The 18,373-nt window shown below is 44.5% G+C and overlaps 1 protein-coding gene across 1 annotated transcript in view; it reads right to left on the bottom strand.

Annotated features, from left to right (window-relative positions):
- Positions 1-17,975, bottom strand: part of RYR3 (ryanodine receptor 3) — a 499,651-nt gene extending 481,676 nt beyond the window's left edge. Inside the window, exon 1 of the mRNA XM_032856920.1 lies at positions 17,914-17,975. Coding sequence (XP_032712811.1) covers positions 17,914-17,964 — 51 coding nt within the window. The 5' untranslated portion in view covers positions 17,965-17,975. The remainder of the gene's footprint in view (positions 1-17,913) is intronic.
- Positions 17,976-18,373: the final 398 nt, after the last annotated feature.

Genomic DNA, 18,373 nt, shown 5'->3' with positions numbered 1-18,373 from the left:
CTTTCAGATCCTTATTAATTGCTTTATCAATGAATTATTGAGAATTGTGGTAAAGTCTTCCACTAAAGTGTAGATTTATCAGTTTCTCCTATAGACTGGTCATTTTTGCTTTATCTTTTCAGACATATATCAATTAAACCTTTAATAACTTCCAGATGAACTAATTTCTCATATGAAGATGAGCAGTGTCCCAATTCACTTCTGATAATATTTTTGTTTAAACCTTTTCTATGTCTAAAGTGTATCTCTTATAAACTGTATGTCATTGAGTTTTTGTTTATGTATCCACTCTGAGAATCCTGACTTTAGCTGGATGGTAAGTCCATTTAGTCTATTGTAATTATTGTTATATCTGGATTATTTTGAGCCTCTAGTTTTGTATTTCTAATTTTTTCTTCTTTTAGATTGATCGACATTTCCCCCACTACATTTTCTTCTTCTTTTATAGAGATTTTCTTTCCTTTATCTGCTAGCTAATTTAGAAATTTTAACTTGCATATTTAACTGAAAGTCTAAAATTAATCTTTACCCTCCTATAATAAAAAAATGAAATCTTTATCATCAACCATCTCCTTCCTGATTTATATGCTATTATAGCTCAAAATTTTGGATATACATCAATTTTTAACCACAAAACTTAATGTTATTGTTTCATGGAGACCTGTTTACCATTTTTATTTGTTTTAATTTCATTTTCATTTTGTTTTTCTTTTTTTTTTCCCTTTCATTTTGTTTTTCTTACCATTTCTTCCTTTTCCTCAGACCCTCCTTCTGGGATCATTTTTATTCCTTATAATATGTACCCTTAGTTAAGTCCTATTGGTGGCAAACTTCCTTAGATTTGTTTTGTCTGTAAAGGTTTCTATTTAGTCTTCACTCCTAAAAGATCATTTTACTGGATATCTTATTTTTAGCACTTAATACATAAATATATACTGTATGGATGTTTTTATCACAACAGAATTATTTTAGTATACATGTATTTAAAAATTACATAATGGGGCACCTGGGTGGCTCAGTGGGTTGAGCCTCTGCCTTCGGCTCGGGTCATGGTCTCAGGGTCCTGGGATCGAGCCCCACATCGGGCTCTGTGCTCAGCGGGAAGCCTGCTTCCTCCCCTCTCTCTGTTGCTTCTCTGCCTACTTGTGATCTCTCTCTCTCTCTCTCTGTCAAATAAATAAATAAAAATCTTTTAAAAAATTACATAATTATTATATTTGGTGTATAAATATATATTGTTGTATATTTTTTGTCACAGCAAAATCACTAGAAGCATTATCATCACTAGGTAATCAAGGAAACTAAGAGTCTGTTTTCTAATTTGCTACCAAAAATTACTTAATTAAACCAGATTATGCTTCAGTATATCTTCTTAATTTGTGGAATTAGCAAGTGATCTACTTTATAAGAACATCAGCAAATTAAAACAGCTATAAGATAACAGGTGGGATGAATTTAAGGACAGGTTATTTTGCTTTAACTATGTGAATGTACCCTAAGATCCTAGGTATCGAGAATATTTGCATGTGTGTATGTGTTTTTAGTAAATATTTCATTATTTTATTTGAGTACAGCTGACACACAATGTTACTTTAGTTTCAAGAACATTTTAAAGTCAATATTTGAAAGAGAGTGAATCAATTTTAAAAGATTATTCTTCCAAAGGTTCCAAAGTATATGTATCTAGAAAAAAGCTGTTAACTCTAACATATTTTAAAAATGCAGTAGGATAAAGAGGCTGAAAACCTTGAACACCAACCTTTAAAATAGGTTTTCTCAACTCTTCTCATAAAACTTCAAAGGTCTCAGTCACTTAAATGCTCTGCTTCTGGGAGAGCAAGCAGCTACCCGGAAAGGAGGTGAGGTGCTTGCATTAACAGAGGACTGGTGAATAGGAATGCTTTAAAGCCTCAAAGGTAACCTTCTCTACCTAAAATAAAGCCCAAATCCAAACATATTAAAGCAAAGTGATGCCATAAAAGACCCTGAAGAGCCAATTTTCATCTTGAGAAAGAAGAACAAAACTGGAGGCATCATGCTTTCTGATTCCAAACTATATTACAAAACTACAGTCATTAAAACAGTCTGATATTGGCATAAAAACAGACACACAGATCAATGGAACAGAATTGAGAGCCCAGAATTAAACCCATACATATACTGTCAATTAATTTATGACAAAGGAGCCAAGAAAATATAACGGGGAAAGACACTCTCTTCAACAAATGGTGTTGGGGAAACTGGACAACCACATGCAAAAGAATGAAATTGGACCACTTTCTTACACCATACACAAAAACTTAACTCAAAATGGCTTAAAAACTTGAACATAATGCCTAAAGTCATAAAACTCCTAGAAGAAAACATACACAGTAAACTCCTTGACGTAGGTCTTGGCAATGATTTTCTGAATCTGACAAAAAAGTAAAAGAAATAAGAGCAAATATAAACAAGCAGGACTACATCAAACTAAAAAGCTCTCACGTGGCAAAGGAAGTCAACAACAAAATGAAAAGGCAAACTACAGAATGAAAGAAAATATTTGTAAATCATATATCTGGTAAGAGGCTAATACCTAAAATATATAAAGAACCCATACAACTTTAAAAAAAAAGAATCAATCTGATTTAAAAATGGGCAGAAGATCAGAATAAAAAAAAAAAAGACTACCTGTGTCAAATTGTAAGAAGAGATCATGCTGTGATGGCAAAATATTTTGATGTTAAGGAATATTGAGAATATTAAGAAACTGAGGAGCATTTGCTAGTGTGGCTCCAGCTTCTTATACACAATACATGTTCCACTTCTGATCAAAATGTACCAAAGAGGAATACTTCTCAATCCACTAAAATGAGAGAGCCTGGTGCAAGTGTCCTTTCAGAAACATCAATTTCCTTTTGTCACCATCAATTCTTCACTTATTGAACAGCTTAATGAATTTTAAAACCCTATATAATAGTTTGAGCCAACTGTATTTTCCTGGTAGTTTTGAAACCTCATTTTCTAGTTTTGTTTTTTTTTTTAAGATTTTGTTTATGTATTTGACAGACAGAGATCACAAGTAGGCAGAGAGGCAGGCAGAGAGAGAGGGGGAAGCAGGCTCCCGAAGAGCAGAGAGCCCGATGTGGGGCTCTATCCCAGGACCCTGGGACCATGACCTGAGCCAAAGGCAGAGGCTTTAACCCAGTGAGCCACTCAGGTACCCCTCATTTTCTAGTTTTTATATAAATCTCTTGGAATATTTATTAGCATCACTCATGTCCCTCAGTAAGTGACTTCCCTGGGAACATGAAAATTGTAGCTTCTTAGGGAATAAACTTAAATAGTTGATGCTGATCCACTCATGGAAATCTAGCCTAGAACTGCAATAACAGCTCTTACCCATAGAGAAGAATATTCACCAGTTCAGGTGCCTGACACTCCTCCAGAAGTCTCTAAGTCAGGGAGAGGGAATGGGCATGGGGAAGAAGAGGAGGTGGGAGACAGTCCCTGAGCTGGTAGATGAGATTTGGTGGGCAACTACAAAAGGCAATTAATGGAACAGCTTCTATTGCCCTGACCTTGTGTTTCCTTTCATTGGAGGCCTGCTGGCCTACATGCTTATTCCAGGGCTAACCTTTACCTGTACTTATAGATATTTCCAGAGAAAGACCAGAAAATGAAAGCTGGAAATGAGGAAAGGGAGAAGGTGAAAACAAGTGAGTGAGGGGAAAAAAAAAATGTAAGATTAGTGAGCAAGGGATGAAGGAAGACAGAATAAGTAAGCATGAGAAGGAGGAGGGAAAAAAGCAGGCTTACAAGTTTAGATATATTTGAATGGATGCCAGATCTTGGTTTATTAAAAAGCTGTAAAGCAATTCAGGCACTGGAATGGCAACGTTAGATCCATGAAGTGAAGTCCAAGACGACAATGACACTTCTGTAACATCTGGAGAAGAGAGCTGCAGATCCATCTTAACTAAAACATGGGAAATATATGTACTCAGAACCACATTCGTGCAATGTCCCCAAAAGCATAATGAAGCTCTTGATGAAAACAAAGAGAGTATTACCTGGGGCATTCACTTTAATGACACCGTGTACATGAAGGAGAGAGAAGGCTCATCCGAAAGGGAAGCACAGGACCTGAGACCTGAAGGGAGGAATCCAAGAGCAGATAACTGAGGACTGGGTGGAAGAAAGATGTTCTGATGCATGGCCCTCTGCATTAAACAGATGCGCAAGTGAACAACGGTAAGTCTGAGAAGAGACAGAGGGAGCGCTCTAGAAAGATAAGGGCGTTCACGGGCAGAGCCATGACAACACTCCACACAGAGGAATCCAATGACACTACATAGATGAGCACTAGAGGTAGAGTTTAGTTAAAACACGAGGTATCAGATTTCAAATAAATGCATGTTTCCTCCTGTTTTCTCCATGTTGCTTTATTAGGCTGTTCTATAAATGTTTATTCAGCACATGTCATAGGCTCTGGTATGCAGACCATCGGGCATACACCAGAAACAACAGCAAACCCCAAAGCCTCTGAGTTAACCACACACACACACACACACACACACACAAAAACACACACACACACACCCCTTTTACACTTTATGGAAAAAGAGTCAGTCCCATTAGAAGTTCTCACTGACTAGGGCGCCTGGGTGGTTCAGTGGGTTGGGCCTCTGCCCTCGACTCAGGTCATGATCTCAGGGTCCTGGGATAGAGCCCCGCATCCGGCTCTCTGCTCAGCGGGGAGCCTGCTTCCCCCTCTCTCTCTATCTCTGCCTGCCTCTCTGCCTACTTGTGATTTCTCTCTGTCAAATAAATAAATAAAATATTAAAAAAAAAGAAGTTCTCACTGACTAATTCAGAACGGAACCTACAGTTTGTGAATCTGAAGTCCCTTGTTATAAGTAACTAGGTAAGAACAGTCCATTTGGGTGTGCTGAATACCTAGTCTAAGTAATGAGGACTTGCAGAAACACCGAATCAAAAAATCACTCAAGAAATCACTGAGCCACTGTGTACGTGAATGAGCACTGATTGGGATCCTAAGAAATCTAACTAAATATGGAAGCCCTTGCCCCAGAGAGCTATTCAGTCTTGCAGGGGAAACAAAGATTTATGTACCATAAAACAAAGTTTGTACTGTGATCAAGTGCCAGCTTAACTAGTCCAGACAACAATAATTATCAATTACTTGGCAGTCATATTCCTCACTCAACTTTTAGCAAACTTTAAACAAATCTGTCTTGGAGATAATGCCTTACTTAATCTAAAGGAGTATCTTGAATGTCAGGAATTCCATGTACCTTGTCATACATGAGAGAGATGTCTGGAGCAAAGGGATCATATTCTCCCCAATGACATATGATACTTAACCTACGGGCTAGAGAGAGGTTAACCCTAAGTCTCTTTTACTCTAAACCCCCAATAAACCTGCTTTTTAATTGTCAATTGATTTCAGGAGTTTAGACCAGATCTGGGAGCCTCTCTAGCTTTGAGAGATATTTGCCTCTCTATGTGTGTTCTAAGGGCCTCATCATGAACATGAGGACATGCACTTAGCACAGCCAGAGACCAGAGCAAAGCCTGGGGAATCAGTCAACATATTCGTCATCATCTACCAAACAGCTGGGGGTTGGGCACAGGTTCCTGTTGCTGGTCAGACGCACGAGCTGGGACTGCAGCCTTCACGTGTTCAGAAAATTAAGCAGAAACACATGCACACCCACCGGTTTTCATTTGGCTGAGGCTTCTAAGAAGCAGGTGGAAGAGCTATTTAGATTTTCCCCCAATTAATTGAGTTAGAAATTGTAGTAAATAAAGAGTTTTAAGCACATTTCCTACCTTTCCCCCACAACAGTTCCCATATCATGAAAGAGCAGCTGCTGCAGGATCCCAGGTGGCTCACAGAAGCCCAGGCTGGGCTCGTTTGCTGGGAGCACTGCGAAGGGAGCCCCAGGCAGTAAGACCTCCCATCAAAATACGTATTATGTCATATCACAGTATGAGGTAGGTACTGTGCTCACTACAGTTCTACAAACACCACCATATTGGTTTGTCTCAACAGCCACATCAGAAGCTACTAATATCCCTATTTTATTTATTCTTTTAAATTTATTAATATCCCTATTTTAGATAGGAAGAAACTGTCAGTGTCTCATAGCTTATACATAACAGATCTAGAATTCACACTGTGGTCTTTCCCTGAGCCTTAACCACTCTCGTAGGAGATGCTGCATGTGGTTACGGGGTTGACAGTGATGGCACGGTGATAATGGTGCTCTGGAAATGGCATGTGGTACCAGAGAATCCATCACATTCAAGGTCAATAAGAAGAGAGAACCAAGATATTCAGGGTTTGTTTTTTTTTTATTTTAAACCTTTTTTTTAAAAAAAGATTGGTTTGGCTAGGGAAAATTTATACTAATTACAGTCATTTCCGTGATTTGTACAATTATGCCTAATTAGGAGCCAGTATAATAATATTTACGTATAAGAATAAATAAGTCAGATTAACTTTGATCTTAAATTTATTTGATTATAATAGTGAACTCTACGCATATATAATCAGACTTCACTGTTGCCCAAGTTCTAATATGCACGTGTGACACCTTACAGCATTTTATACTTTAAAAATATGCTTTCATGGGGCGCCTGGGTAGCCCAGTGGGTTAAGCCTCTACCCTCGGCTCAGGTCATGATCCCAGAGTCCTGGGATCAAGCCCCGCATCGGGCTCTCTGCTCAATGGGGAGCCTGCTTCCTCCTCTCTCTCTCTGCCTGCCTCTCTGCCTACTTGTGATCTCTCCCTCTCTGTTGAATAAATAAATAAAATCTTAAAAAAAATTAAAAAAAATATATGCTTTCTGAGGACATCCCCAAGTACCAGATAGTATAAGATGTTAGAGGAAAGGAGGCAGCCAATACTAATAGAATATGGTCTTGCTCTGGAGAATGTTGAAGTCTGGTCATTTCATCCTGACCCCTCCCTGAGAATTAGTTATGATTTTTACCATTCCACAGATTAAAAAACTGAGGCCGGAATATATGAAATATATCATTCATATAGTTTAGTTTTTATTCACAACTTAAAAAAGTGAAATGTATTGCTACTGAAATACTGAGATTAAACACCAAGAGAAATCGCCTCCTTACTTCAAGGAAATCAAAAGCCCAACCATTCTCTATTATTTGGGGAAATGCTGGTTTAATTCTTTTAATTAAATTCCCCAACTGCTTAGCCCAGTTAAGCTTTCAGTTGTTGGGACCTGCTTATTGAGTGAAAATAAAGAGCCAAGTAGGGTGATAAAACCTTTTCAAAACCAAGGCGCCATTACCTAACCCATGTGCCTAGACTTCCTATACACCTGTCACTTGGCAAAGAGCACAACATTTTAACTAAATAAATATTTACTCTCAGCCAGGACAGGAAAATTGTTAATAGGGATTACATGGCTAACATTATCCAGTTTAATTCCATGGAGAGCAGAAAGGGAAAAGATGGGCATAACACTGGACCGAGAGGTGGGGTAAGAATCAGAGACCCTTAATAGGACCCCCAGAGGAAAGGGCACTAAAGCATGTAACAAGAAACAAGCTTTACTTTAGGAATATGTTTTGCATCCTTAGTCAAAGAGAATGATTCGAGAAAGTGCATAAGAAGATCCTTACCGCAGGATGACCTTGTGTTGCTAAAAATACAGTGAATTCCCAGAAAGTCAAATTTCCATATTTAAAACATAGGTGAGAAAGAAATCTCCCCAAATGAAGGACAAGTTGTCTATGTTTAGGATTCTCCAAATAGTGTGGCCCATCTATTGACAGGGGTAATCAAAAATTGCTGGAGGAAAAGTCAATGAGTATTTATATCAAGAGGCTTTGCAACGTAGACACTTACGAAATGACCCATCAATCTGAGCTCCTGAGGCCATGTCCATTCCAGATTCATTTCCAGTCACAAGGCCTGGTCACATTATAGCTAAGCAGAACACCAGGAATCAAAACTATGGAATAATCACAGGGCACTGTCCTTTTGTACTTTTCAAAGATAAAATAAACGTGCAATGACATTTGGAATAGCTAGTGTGCCTAACATCAATGTTTATGCTGTTTGTTGAGACGGTATCTGTAGCTAATATTTATTGGGGATTTACTCTATGTTGGGCACTCTTCCAAGCACCTAACACAGATTAACTCATTGCATCTTTGCTACAACCATCTGAGGCAGACACTATTATCACTCACATTTAACACATGAAGAAACAGGCACAGAAGTGAAGAAACTGCCCCAAGGGAACATATTTTAATAAGAATTACTTTTTGCAAGGTGCCTGGGTGGTTCATTTGATTAAGCATCTGCCTTCAGCTCAGGTCATGATCTCAGCGTCCTGGGATTGAGCCCTGCATCAGGCTCCCTACTCAGAGGGGAGTCAGCTTCTCCCTCTCCCTCTGTGTTCTTTCTTGCTCACTCAAAGAAATAAATCTTAAAAAAAAAAAAAAAAAAGAATTACTTATTGGAGTGCCTGGGTGACTCAGTCAGTTAGGCATCTACCTTTGGCTTGGTTCATGATCCTGAGTTCCTGGGATGGAGTCCTTCATCGGGCTCCCTGCTCAGTGGGGAGCCTGCTTCTCCCTCTCCCACTGCTGCTCCCTACCCTCCCAACTCATGCCCCCGCCCAAATAAATAAATAAATAAATAAAAATACCTTCGTACCGTGGAAGTATGGAAAAGTTAAATTAAATGTTTTAAATTCGCCTGAAGTGACTGATATCCCTGCTATCTCAAAACAAGACTAAGCCCCCTCTTGACCCTCAGCCACTGGGGGGCACTGGATGTTAAAATGTCTTACTCATTTATGTCACTGCCAGCAACTTGGCCAGGGCCAGCGACAGAGCACTTGGTACTCTGGTAAAAGTTGAATGGACACCCTGTTTTCTTTAACTTTCATGATATCTGTATCTATGCGACAATTTGAAAGGGTTTTTTAAAAGGCTAGCGTGATCTGGATTCATTTTGATGATCAAGTCTATCATTTATGAAGCCTATTAATTTGTCAGCATGCCAATCTGTCTTCTCTACACTGTGATAAATGATACACTGTCTTCTTTGTTGACATTTTCATCCAAGGACTTTGATGTGTATTGTGAGCCTGATCCTACTCATAAAAATATTCATGCCTTCTAGGCAGTTTATGCACTTGAAATGGGAGGGTTCACCCACGGCTGCAAACGGGAAGGCAGCTCACAGCGTTGCTGCAGAGGTGTTTGGCTCGGCTGGAAGGGTTTAAGACTTTTTTGTTTGAAGGTGTCCATTGGGCCCACCTTTCTTTGCAAATAAAGCCTGATTCACACATTTAGTTACCTGTCTGGCCTCAAAAGTGTTCAAGTTTGTGAGCCCTGCGATATACAGGTAGCTGGGGATTCAGAGTGGACTGAATTGAAAGCTGTCATGTTCCTGGAGTTTAACATCTATGGCTCATGCTTTAGTTTGATAGGAACCTTTTTAGGTGATTGGGCAATGAAACAACATTTTTCCCCAAGCTAGTCCTTCCATATACGCATACCTAATTCTCCTAATCTCCACGAGGAGACGTGGAGTCCCTTCACTCCTATTTTCAAGGCATCCCTGAGATAGAATCATTATGACTCTGTCTTTACAAATGGATGAACTAAAACCAAGGAAAGGGCAGACAACCCGCCTAGACAATGCCTAAAGGCATCTGACAGAAATGCTACAGAAGAGAGAAAGTGCTTTAGCTCGGAGTTTACCTACTTGCCTAGTATGTTCTCTTTTATGTTTCTCATCTTAAAATCCCTCTTAGAAAGAAAGGAGGTTTGTTCAAGACATTCCTAGAGTTTATTCTTGGACTCCCCTTTTCTGGCCAGCCTAGACAGAAGAGAGGTCAGCTTAGGTGTGGATCACTGCTATCGGTCAGAACAACAGCCACGTGTACTGAATGATCAGTGATGAGGATCACAGACAGATGACCTTTCACGAGGGGCTCACACTCCTCCAGGTGTGGCTGCCCTACTCTGACGTGACCTTCTGGATTCAGCTTTCGGATCAATGCACGGTGTGGCCCGCTGGATCCCTTGTGCTGCTGTAGTACTATTTACAGTCTGGATCTGGCCCATGGCATAGAATGCCGCTGTCCAATAAATATTCCTTACAGTGTGGACATTTATGTGCCACAGATGGAGAATTTTCCATTTCTTCCCATAGTCCCACTGACGAGCTCTCTCAGCTCAGGCCCATTAGAGAACTCAACTGTGAAATTATCAGAGAGTGAATGCCGGGCCCTGAGACTGGTCTGTTAAGAAGCACGTACCTTCCAGTAAGAGCCTTTCTTATTTGCTCTACTGGGAGCCAGGCAGCTCTCCTGGGCATTCCCCCCTTTTTTGGTAGGAACGGGTCTAAGTTGGCTTTAGGAACTCTGGGCCATCTCCTTGGGATAACAGTGAGTAACCTATCAACAAACATGATAACCGATAACAGACTTTTGTTGCTTAAACACTTTTCTACTTCAGGAAGGCAACCCTTAGCTCACACTTTGACAAAGAGTTACCTCGTCTTCTAAAAATCTGAGACTTTCTTATTCTAACCATTGTCTCCGATTCTGAACTATGTAAAACAGAGTACGTTATTAGCATCAGTCGTGACTGCAAGTGGTGCTCTTTCCAGTGCCTGAAAAGAGGTTGGCCCCCTTCTCCCATGTAGTTCAAGGCTTCCTCTCTGATCAAAGGTCGTAAGTAGATAGAGATGAGAGCTTCTGTGTCACCAGCCGCAGAGCCCGACTTCTGTGCCCTGATGCTTCCTCTGCCTGCTCAGGGCTCCCCAAGATCCTGGCAATGCTCACTGAGGCCTGCCCCTCTCAATAATGTTCCCAAACGCCCTCATCCTTCACCAGTCCCGACTCCTGTTCCTTCAGGAACTGGCTCTACTCAGCCGTTAATGATGCTAATCATGAACAGTACCCACTGAGCTAACCATTTCACAGATCTGTATTTTGACAGAGGGAAGTCCTTGAGTCAATGCCTTGTTGCAAAAGACGACTAAGAAAGACGGCCTTCTGTGCATGGGTCCTGTCGACACTGACACCAACACAGATTGTCACCCTGACACTTTCTTTCAAGCCGTGCTCCTCACCCTTGTTGGCCCCTGAAGCATAAAAACCACACAGACAATGAACTCAGTGGAAAAACTGTTGATGGCCTGTGAGATTCTGCACAGCAGTTCTGTCTCTAGAGCTCTCTCCTGCCTCCTTTGCGCTCTTAAAGCAAGCCGGAGCCAGCATCTGTCACCCCAGAGGGGATGGCTCAGGGGGAGAGACATTTCCGAATCTCTCTGCAGTCTGATTTGAAGAGGGAATGTTTGCTTTCCTTCTTCTTGGGCACTGAGTCCGATAAAGGAGGTCTAAACCTCCTCAAGTGGACAAGCTGGTGTGGGCGTTGGGAGGCCTGAAATCAATAAGGAGTCCATTGCTCAATGAGGTAAAAGGGGAAAGGAAGCACGGGCAGGCCTTGTGTCTCAGTGCTTCCCCCCTCCAGGGCTGTGTCGCATCCGAGAGGAAAACAGCCCGGTGAGCTCCTGTGGAGTCAGCAATGTGCCCTGGGCTAGACGACGGAAGAAGTTCATGTGCAGAGAGGAGGCCCAGCTTTTATTTCTGAATATCAGATCTCGGAGCCGATCTGAACTTTGTTTTCTAACAATCAGGAATCAGAAATGACATAAGAAGGGGAAAAAATAATCTTCGCGCCTCACAAGGCTCCTCCCAGTAGCCAGATTGGGAGCAAGGTGCCAGCACTTTTTCCTCCCTCTCCCTGAACTGAAGAGGTGCTATGATGGCAAAACTCACCCAAGCACAGGGAACTGCAGTGGCTGGAAATGTCTTTGTCCCTAAAATACCCCACCAGCTTCTGAACAAGAAGATGGCTGCGAGGACACCAGCCAGAAGCCTGAAGCCAGGAAGACCCGACGTGGTTCCCTGGGGAGACAGGAGGGCCTGCAGCCTCAGCATTGTGAATATCCCACCACAGAAGCATCTGCTTCTTCCAGGTGCGACCAGAAGGAGCTCTGCAAAAGCCCTGAGTCCCCAGACAGATGTGACTGAGGCAGCAAAATCCCTGGGAGGAAAAAGCAGGGCTGGCTTTATAGAAAAGCTGGTCCCAGTGCTGGGGGTGGGGTGGGAGGGAGAATGGGCTCATAAAAGAAGTGGGAAGGAAGAAACAGGAAGGTGGCTTTGAAAGGATGAGAAACGGGATCTAATAAGGAAAGGAGTCCTATGGGAAACAGTTAAGATAAGCTTTGGTAATTTTCTGAGAAGACAAAAAATAACTGTTCTCTTTGGTGGCTGCAATCCTGGGGGCCTGCCTGGCCTTTTGAAGGCTCTGACACCAACTGACTTTCCTTCTCAATCAAGCCTTTCAGTCAAACAACGTGAGATGAGCTGGTGTTTGCTTTAGTCAAGTAACTTCTCAGCACGGGGGCTGAACCAACACGGAGGCAGGGTCATAACCCTGGAGTGACGTTTCAGGCCTGTGGCAGGGGACACATTAGAGAAAAGGAAAATGTGTTTTTTTCAACAACAAGATCCTGTCACAAGCAGGACTGACATCCTGTGCAAGAGAAACACAATGATAATACCCTGCAAAACACAGCTCGTCTCTCATTTGGGGTATTGCTGGAATTACTGTTGTCTTTCATTACACTTCTGCGAAGCCATTAAAGCAGATTCTATCTCCCCGAAGTGGGGGAGAGGAAACCTCAATTTTCTTAAATGACTCATTCAAGGTCACAGTGAGCTAGGGCTGGAATTAAGAATTCCTGCTTCTGAGTTTAATTTTTTTATCTTTTATTACATTTCACTCCTACTGGATAAACCTCGTATCAAGGGTAGCTTAAAGACCTCTTCTATATAAGCTAAAGCTCATATAGAAGGGTTTATATAGATGGGGGATTGTGGAAAATGAGCTAAAATATTGGTTTCTGAAAACATGAGACCTTCACAGCCTATACATGATATTGGTAAGAAGCATTCAAAAGGATTCCAAGTCAATTAGAAAAGGATGGAGCCAGTGGCTTCTTAAACTCAAAACTCTTCAAACAGTGAGGTAAAGGAAAACCCAAATTATGAAATAAAAAATCCTTCCCAGGAAGGAGTGAAACAAATTATCACAAAACAAGCAAAAGAAGCAAATAAACACAGGGAGACATGATACGATCTATTTTGATACAAACACTTTCTAAATAACTATCAGAGTATTTTGTTTTCCAGATAAACTCCTCGTACCCTTTTTTCAACATTTTCCCCCTCACATCCGTCCTAAGGAATCTGAGAAATAGATTTGTTTTTCTCCTAAATCAATATTAGGAAAGGAATGAAGAATTGCTTAAAAACCCTATTTCACTGAATTGTCCTCAACCTGCTTAAAAATCAAATCAGCCTAAGAAAAAATATGCAGAGACATCAAACATACCTTCACCTTCAATCAGTCACACCTTCTTCACCTGCGCACCTGTTCTTGGTCTCACTTCTCTTACACTGGGCTACAACACATTCCAGTATGTCCAAGTTCACAGTCACCATCACCTTGTGACCCTGGAGCTCATCAGGCTTCAGAGCCCTCAGGACAAACCTGCTTGTGTGTCATCAGTGTCTCAGAGGTGGGAGCCACCCCCTAGTACCGACACAGCCTCTCAGACGCAAGTTCATGTCTTCAGGAGAAGGACCTAGCCACCCCCCGGGGCACTGCCCTGGAAAGGAGGGGATATCGGGCGTCCAGCTATTCTGAGACAGCTCCTACTGAGATCAGCTCTCTGGAGCCAAGGGAAAAGAGACTGAGAAGATGGGAAGTGACACTGGGAAGCCCAGAGCATTGGGACAGTCTGAGTTTTCACTTTAAACATCAAACCTAATTCGGCAGGACAGCCCAGGTATCAACAACATATGCCTGGGTATCTGGGTCTGCATTCTAGCACTCCTTCCATTACTACCTGTGGTCATCCTGAAACACTGTATTTGAAGGAAGAAGTCACTCATGTCTGGCTCCCTCCTTGAGAAAAAGCAACCAAAAGCAAGCCGGGGCATCATGCAGATGTCACGTAAATGGACTCAGCTGAGGGGAGAGGCAAGGAGGGAACCACCAAGTACACGTTCACGGACCTCCCAACCTGGGACAACGTGCCCTGGAGGGACTTGGGGACTTGGGCTCACCTTAGTGCCACAGCACATATTCAGGAATTCGTCCCGGTCAGACTCCAGAGAGGACCCCAGACCAGGTTGGCAGTCTTGATTCTTAGCCCAAGTGCCTTCTCTTGTACCTCGAGAGCTGCAAATTTAGACGGGGGGAAACCTTCCACAAGGAGGGTTGGGGTGGGCATCTCTGACCTGTATTTAATTGAAACTAATAGAAACGAACATCTACCTCACTTTGAGTTCTGTTTCAATTAACTTTGTGGTGGAGAGGGGGTTGGCAAGGAGAAGGCTGTGGTATTTTTAAAAACAGTAAGCTGAGGTTTGGAGCTCTTTCTTCCTTTCTTTCCTTTTCAATGGATGCTGTAGCCACAGGGAAAGAAATCGGGGGCGGAGAAAACAGCTACTCCCTGGCACTCTCAGAGCGGGGTGCGGTGCCAGCCGCTCCAACCGTCTGGAGACGGGGTAATTGTCACTCCTCTCGCTGTAACTTCTTGCTTTCAGATGAGTGGCTGGCAGGTTTATCTGCTTCTGAGCAGCTTCGAACCACGTCAGTGACACTGACGACGTCAGCAAGAGCAGTCGGAAGGCAGGATGATGCCACTGCCAGCAGCAGTGGGAGGGAAAATTTTTGCCTTAAAGAAAATTCTTAGGCTATTTGTCTGGCTGACTCTCTCTCTCATTGACTGAAATAACTGCTGGTGATTCGAGAAGGCCAGAAGGGATATGTAGTTTTACGCTGCCATTTTAAGGTCTGGAGTACAAAAGCATTTAATTGACATGATGTGCTGACACTTCCAAGCCCCTTGTGTGGGCACTGCCCCTACTTAGGAGAAGATGGGCTTGAAATGTATCAGAGGACCCAACCTACAGGAACACCACCTCTTAGCAAGTGTCTCCAGCCCCGGTACGCACACCTATGGTGATCACTGCAGTAAGCTTGGCCCATTTCATGTTACCGATCGTCCCAGCTGCTTTTATTTTTGTCGCTCTCACAATAAACAGGATACTAGAACCACCGACAGCTTGACAAGGATCCTCAACGCAGTGCTATTCTTTGGTCTATTTTGTAAAAGTAGGTTTAAAAGCCTCTGCTGTCCAGAATGGCAACCCTCTAAAGTTCTCGGTTGCAAAGATAAGGTTCTTTTCCATCATCAAATTCCAAACACCTTAAATGTTAGGACAAGGAGGCATTCCATGACCGACACATGGCCAAAATGCTTTAAAAGATATTCTCTGGGGAAAAGCAAGAGACCCTAAGGCAAAGGTGGGTGGGGGAGTTCAAACTGCAATAGCTTCTCCAACCCAGGCATATTCGAAGGTGAGAAAACCCCACTTCAAGCACAGCCCTGTGATTGCTGACTCCCCTAAAAGCAGCAGGATAAAGTCAAAATTCTGTGCAAATCAAAATTTATGGTGACTGACTAGGTTTGCAGAAATAGTTGTGTCTAATTCATGGATATGGAGAGAGTGTCACAGGTCAGAAAGCAGCAGTTCCCATGGCAATGTATCGGGAAGACCAGAGCCTATGGAGTAGCGCTCCACGCCAGCCGTTGGTGGGCATCTAAGTTAGCATTATGTAATGACAATCATCAGCAACTTGCTGGGTGACCCCGGCCAAGTCACTCGATTTCCTATGCCTCAGTTTCATCACCTATCCGTCACCCCAAGAAACCAGAGATGAAGATGCCCACAGGGTTACTGAAGAACACACCTAGGAAACACTCCAGGTGATGACTAGGAGCAATAATAATGCCACATAGGGAGTCACTTGCCCCCATGGTCGCTTCCAGCTCTCCCTGGAAGCCATGACTGATATACAGTATCTCTGCAACAGAGATTCTTAACCCGGGTCCTTGAACCCTGAATGGGCCACAGGTGGGCTTTAAAAAAGAGCCCAGTTACTCTAATCTCTGGGACAGGGCACCCATAACATACAGAATTTAAGAACCACTGTTCTACCCTAAGCTTTGGTTACAGGGGTACCAAAAAACACTTACACTGCCGGATGGAGAGAAGAAGTCAGGAATGGTGACCACAGAAGCCAAGAAAAACACAAACAAAACCACCAGGCTTTCACGTCAACCCTGAGTCATCAATTCCACACTGACCCAATCCGTCAGAAGGGGATTTCATCAGTCAGTAATGCCTAGAAGACTGTTACTAATAAGCAGAAGAAACAACTGATCAAGGAGGGCACAAGGCAGGAAGTACCTGGTGTCACCCATCCAATATCAAGGACACCTGTTGGAAGGAAAGCTTAGGGATTCCACAGGGCTTCTGGAAGAACAGGCAGCTTTACAACAAAAAGGCTATAAGGAGTGGCGAGGGTGAAGCCATCCTGAGCTCCTGAGTGCAGAGTGAGAGATAAGGAGGGGGGGTCTGGGTGCAGGATGAAGAAATAGATAATTCTGTCATATCAGAAGGTCATATCAGAAGGGTGGCATGTCCCTCTGTATCTCCCAAATGAGACCCAAGTTCCAGCCCTGACAGAGGAACCATGTTTAGAAGAGAAAGTCGAGGGTTTTAGAGAAGGGGAGGGCATGGTGTAAAAGAGCCACAAGACCTAAACTGTGATCTTCAGAGACCAGGTCAGAAGGGGGCACTTAAAGAGAAGGAGACAGGGAGAGAAGGAATTTCATCCTAATTCCTGAGAGCTAAACAGCGCATATAAAATGATCTAACACTTTGAGAGCAATTTACAGTTTACAAAACATTATGACATTCACTATCTCATTTAATCCTTATCACCCTGAAACACTGGTTATATTTTCTCCATTTTACACAAGAGGAAACTGAGGCTAGGAAGGACGGATTATGCGACTTGCTCAAGGTCACCTGGCTGAAATCGAAGCTGGAACGCACCCCCAATGCCCTCCCACGCTTCCCGGTTGTCTTCCACCTTGAAAGGTTTTCCATTAACTCCTAAGGGGCAAGGTTGATGTGACTACAACAGATCCCCGCCCCCCAGCCACTTGCCCTAAAATCTGGGGCGGAGCAGCGCCCTCCGGTGCCAGGAAGGGGACCTGAGTGACGCGGAGCCACAGACCGGGGTTTCCCCCGTCCTGCGGGGCTGGGGGGGGGGGGGGGAGCAAGCAGCAGAAGCCACGGCTCTTACACTCGGGGCAGTCAAGTAACGCTCCAGCAGCAGCTGCCGGCTTGGGGCTTAACGTGCGAGGGGCAGCGCTGGGTGAAGTCCCTTCCAAGCGATCCCAGGACCGGGACCGAACGCCAGCGCCCGCTTCTAGCACTCGGCTCCCCACGCTCGCCCCTGTCCCGCTGGTTCTTTCAGGCGGTTCCCCAGCGCACGGGGGCACCTCCCTGTGGTGGAGTGCTGGGGGGTGAAAGCGCGGACCGACTCTGGGGCGAGCTCTTCCACTTCTGATCCTCCAGGTCAGGGCAACCGCGAGCAAACCCTGGCTCGAAGTTTGGGCGTCAAAGGTTTCAAATCAAGTAGCAAGTTGCCCGTAGAGCCGTGGAAGTGGAGGTGGGGGTCTGGGGTGGGGGCGGCGTTAGGGGAAGAAGGGACAGGCTAGAGAAGGTGTCCCTTCCCACGCAGCCCCTGACGGCCCCGCGGGTGGGTGGCTGGTCCGCCTCTGCAGCCGGCGGGTGCGGAGAACGCGCCGGGCACCGGCACCCGGCAGCGGGCACCCGGCGCAGCGCAGCCCCTCCTCGCCCGCCTCGCGCTCCTCCCCACCTGCCCGCCGCCTCGCCCCCGCCGCGGAGACTCACAGTCCGCAGGAACTGGATCTCGTCCTCGCCTCCTTCTCCCCCTTCGGCCATGGCTCCCGAGGCGTCGGAGGTGCCCCAGCCTCGGGCGCCTCTGCTTCCCCCGGCAGCCGCTCGGCGTGCGCTGGCTGCTGCTGCGCTCTTTCTCCTCCTCCTCCTCCTCTTCCTCCTCCTCCGGCTCCTGGCTCAGCCTCAGCAGCGCCGAGCTAATCCCCGACCATATAGGGAGCTGGGCTAACACTCCACTGCACTGCAGAGCGCCAACGCCAACCAAGCAGCCCGCCTACCCCTCTCGCCTCTCGCCCCAGCCAAGTGCGCGGCGACCGCGGGCCGGGCAGAGAGCGCAGCGCCCCGCGCGCCGAGCAGGCGGGGGCGGCGCCGGGACCCGGGGGTGGGGTGCAGTGGGGCCTCCCCCGCACACCACCGCACCGCGCCGCACACCCAGCCGAGGCGCGCGCTCCGC

Source organism: Lontra canadensis, unplaced genomic scaffold (genome assembly GCF_010015895.1).
Source record: "Lontra canadensis isolate GAN:19392208 unplaced genomic scaffold, GSC_riverotter_1.0 scaffold12, whole genome shotgun sequence".
Lineage (NCBI taxonomy): Eukaryota > Metazoa > Chordata > Mammalia > Carnivora > Mustelidae > Lontra > Lontra canadensis.
Note: the sequence above shows the minus strand (reverse complement) of the source record. Positions and strands in the feature narration are given on the sequence as shown.